Source organism: Triticum aestivum, chromosome 3A, assembly GCF_018294505.1.
Source record: "Triticum aestivum cultivar Chinese Spring chromosome 3A, IWGSC CS RefSeq v2.1, whole genome shotgun sequence".
Taxonomy (NCBI): domain Eukaryota; kingdom Viridiplantae; phylum Streptophyta; class Magnoliopsida; order Poales; family Poaceae; genus Triticum; species Triticum aestivum.
This window is the reverse complement of record NC_057800.1, coordinates 61,608,625-61,611,984: the sequence shown is the minus strand read 5'-3', so window position 1 is coordinate 61,611,984 and position 3,360 is coordinate 61,608,625. Positions and strand designations below refer to the sequence as shown.

The window sequence follows — 3,360 nt, the reverse complement described above, 5'->3', positions numbered from 1 at the left end:
GACATAAGACAAAAATATTTCAAGTCTTGAATATTGTATCGATATCAAACATGTAATAGTATAAGCTTTACAATAAAAAGACTACATTTCTACTAGTTTGAATGCAGATCTACGCCCTCCAGCCGGTCGATCAGACAAATCAATAATCTCATTAACATTGAACTTTGCAGCTATTTCCTTCCCAATGTATACAACCATGTAAGGTCGAACAAAATCGTCACCCATTTTACTTCGGAGACGTGTCTTGATAATGCTGAAAAAGCTCTCTCCGCAGTTGCAGTTGACACCGGGAGAGTGATGACCAAGCGCAATAATCTATCAACCATTGGATACACAGAGGCTTTACCTGTTTTATGCAATGCAACGGTCAAATCAGCCAGTGATGACGAAGAATTCAGCTCTGGATGGTTGCAAACATCTAACTGATAGTGTGGAAGTTGTGACTCCAGGCGAGCCTGCTCTTGACTAGAAAAATCCGCTGGATAGAATTTGTCCACAAGCATGCAAATCTTTGATATGTCAAACGAGTCATGCCTTGGATCCAAGGATGCACAGAGTGTCATTAGCTCTGTTGTCTGAACGCTAAAACGGTCATTTAGCTCAACCAGTTGTTGATCTATCGCCACATTGAACACATCTGCTTTGTAGTGGTGAAGCACCGTGATGTTATTATGTTTATTCCGAGACTTAGTCACATCAACATACCTGTAAATTACAAATACAGTATATGTGTTAGAGTAAAGCATATGTGATCAATATTATTCTATTATACAGTAGAGGAAAGGGAGTAAGGGACATACTTGCGACTCATATCGGGGATCTCAACTTCATGCTTCACACAAAAGGTCTTAACCTCCTCTATGAGAGGTTCCCATCCTTCCTCTCTTAGATCAGCGAGGAGCACCTTAGTGTTAGAGAGTATCTAATGCATTCAAAATGTCCATAGATTTCTTCTGGAGTGTTTGGCACAAGATATCTGTGATTTTCATAATCCTCTCCATGAGGTGCAAAATGAACACAAAATCAAAAGAAACAATTATCCTTAGGGCGCCTCCAGCATCTCCACAGGAATATTGTGTCACCGAACGATCATTCGCTATACTTCGTAGGACTGTAATTGTGGCACCAAACATCTTCCTCAAGCTCCGAATTGACTTGAAGTGCGAACTCCATCTAGTGTCTGCTGGTCTCTGTAAAGAACCTATCTGGTTTGCCCCTTTTCCCGTATCAAGATCCCCCAGTTCAATTTCACGTGCAATTTCGGTGGCTTGAGTTGCTAGTAACTCATCATTGCGTTTAGGTGAAGCACTAACAACATTTATGACAAAATTGGCATGTTGAAAAAAATTATGCACTTCATGTACCTCTCGTGATGCTGCAACAAGGGCCAATTGAAGCTGATGCGCCATACAATGAATGTAATATGCATAAGGGCACGCCTTCAGAATTAAAGCCTTCAATCTGTTCCACTCCCCTCGCATATTATTGGCCCCGTCATAGGCCTGACCTCTGATATCTTCCACATTTAAATTGTTATCTGCTAGAACAGTGCAAATTGTCTCCTTGAGAGTCAATGCAAGAGTGTCATTCACATGAATGACATCAACAAAACGCTCTTGTATGAACCCTTCAGTGTCAGGAAACCGGAGGACCAACGCCATTTGCTCTTTCTTGGATTCATCGCGAGCTTCGTCAACCATTATACAAAATTTGCTATCACCAATTTCTTCTCTAATTGTTCTTTGCACCTTTCGAGAAAGTATAGCAAGAATTTCCTCTTGAACCTGATGAGATGTGTACTTTGCGTTTTCAGGAGCATTTTCCAAGACAACATCTTTCACCTCCTTGTTATAAGAAGCCAAAAGTTTTACCAGTTCTAGGAAATTACCCCGGTTAATGGATCCCGGAGATTCATCATGCCCTCTAAAAGCACAAGCCTGGAATGTTAACCACCTGCATCATGTCATATAATTGTTTTGTTAGGATACTACAAGATATAATATTTTAATTATTGTAACATAAGATGGAAGAAAATTATTGCTTACCGGATGGAATCAATTGTAACTTTGAGCCTTAGCCTTGCATCTAAAATCGTTTTTGCGGTTGCTTTCCCATACACCTTATCAATATGAGTCATGCTGTTTTTGAAATTATCATAACAACGAGCTGAGAAGTTATGGGCTGAACCAGCATCTTTACCCATATGAGTTAAAAAAGCACACTCTTTCCCATTATTCACCTTCTTCCACCTATCAAAGCCCAAAACAGTAAATGTTTCTGAGCCGCACTTCCCAATCGGCTTTCTTGAGAAGAGGAAACAATGGAAGCAATATGCACGCTTTGTGTAAGGTGAAAACTCAAGCCATTCAAAATCCTTGAACCAACTGTACTGGAAACGCCGACGATGTTTTGGTGGATCATCATTATATGGATACTCTCTCATGTATGGCATGTATCGGCCTTCAGAAATATAGAATTGGCGTGCTTCATTTTGCTTATCAAGAGGGAGTTCCCAAATCTGTTTGCGCTTTCCAGGGTCTCGCTCGAATGGTGTGCTTCCGATTCTTTGTTGTTCTAGAACTTCTACTTCTACAGATGCCTCAATATTTTGCTTGGGGGGTGGCATATCAACTGAATTGAGATTGGGGACACTGTTATCAGTGGGTTGCTCTGTGACATCGACCTCCACGGTTGCATTTGCATTTTCAACTGTAGAGTTTGAAGCAATTGGCTTGAAAAAATTACTTATCGGTGGTGTCTTCTTCTTCCTCATGACCTATGCAGTTCTTATATAAGTACAAAGCAGATATGTAATCTGGAATTGATGTGACAAGTGCCAAAATATACTAAGTCACTAACCACTAAGTAGTAAGTACTAACAGTTGATCAATTGATTTATTGAATCAAACTGACGAGTAGTATGAACCTGACAATAATACCTCCTTCTCTGATCACGGGACAGGATCAGTTAGGAATTCGGTGTGGGCTTGTGGCGATTCCGTGCGGCTGCCTGTACTGGATTGATGCGCGGTCAGCGGCAGCTTCGCGAATCAGCAATCGACGACGGGCGAAACACGGCGGCGCGACGCCCGGCGGCCGGCGTCAATGAAGCCCTAGCGCTAGCGGCTAGCGGCGCGTCGCGGACGAAAGAGTCCAGGTCTCCAGGAAGCTAGTCGCGTGCGTGTCGTTCATCGTTGATTGATTGAGATGTGGATGCTACCAGCGTATACATGCGTAGTATGCAGGCTGCAGCCTCGGCCCTTGGCCCTTCTTGCGTTTTGGGCTTGACATGAGTTTAGCCCATGCACTAATGGCCTGATGGCCGGATAATTATGCCTAAACTATTAGTACTAGTCCCCG

At 42.4% G+C, this 3,360-nt stretch overlaps 1 protein-coding gene across 1 annotated transcript; it reads right to left on the bottom strand.

The window, feature by feature from the left end:
- Window positions 1-170: 170 nt before the first annotated feature.
- Window positions 171-3,072, bottom strand: LOC123056778 (uncharacterized). Its single transcript, XM_044480052.1, has 5 exons — window positions 2,940-3,072; window positions 2,046-2,776; window positions 1,365-1,953; window positions 801-922; window positions 171-705 (listed from the first exon to the last, which is right to left on the bottom strand). The coding sequence occupies exons 2-5, from the start codon at window positions 2,771-2,773 to the stop codon at window positions 171-173; spliced, it is 1,974 nt and encodes a 657-aa protein (XP_044335987.1). The 5' UTR covers window positions 2,774-2,776; window positions 2,940-3,072.
- Between the last annotated feature and the right edge of the window lie 288 nt (window positions 3,073-3,360).

Excerpts from the sequence above, each read along its gene's own strand:
- LOC123056778 (XM_044480052.1), bottom strand. The coding sequence starts at position 2,773 with ATGAGGAAGAAGAAGACACCACCGATAAGTAATTTTTTCAAGCCAATT. Across the intron at positions 923-1,364 it reads TTGTTGCAGCATCACGAGAG|ATACTCTCTAACACTAAGGT; the intron begins GTACATGAAGTG and ends TGAATGCATTAG. Across the intron at positions 706-800 it reads ATCCCCGATATGAGTCGCAA|GTATGTTGATGTGACTAAGT; the intron begins GTATGTCCCTTA and ends TGTAATTTACAG.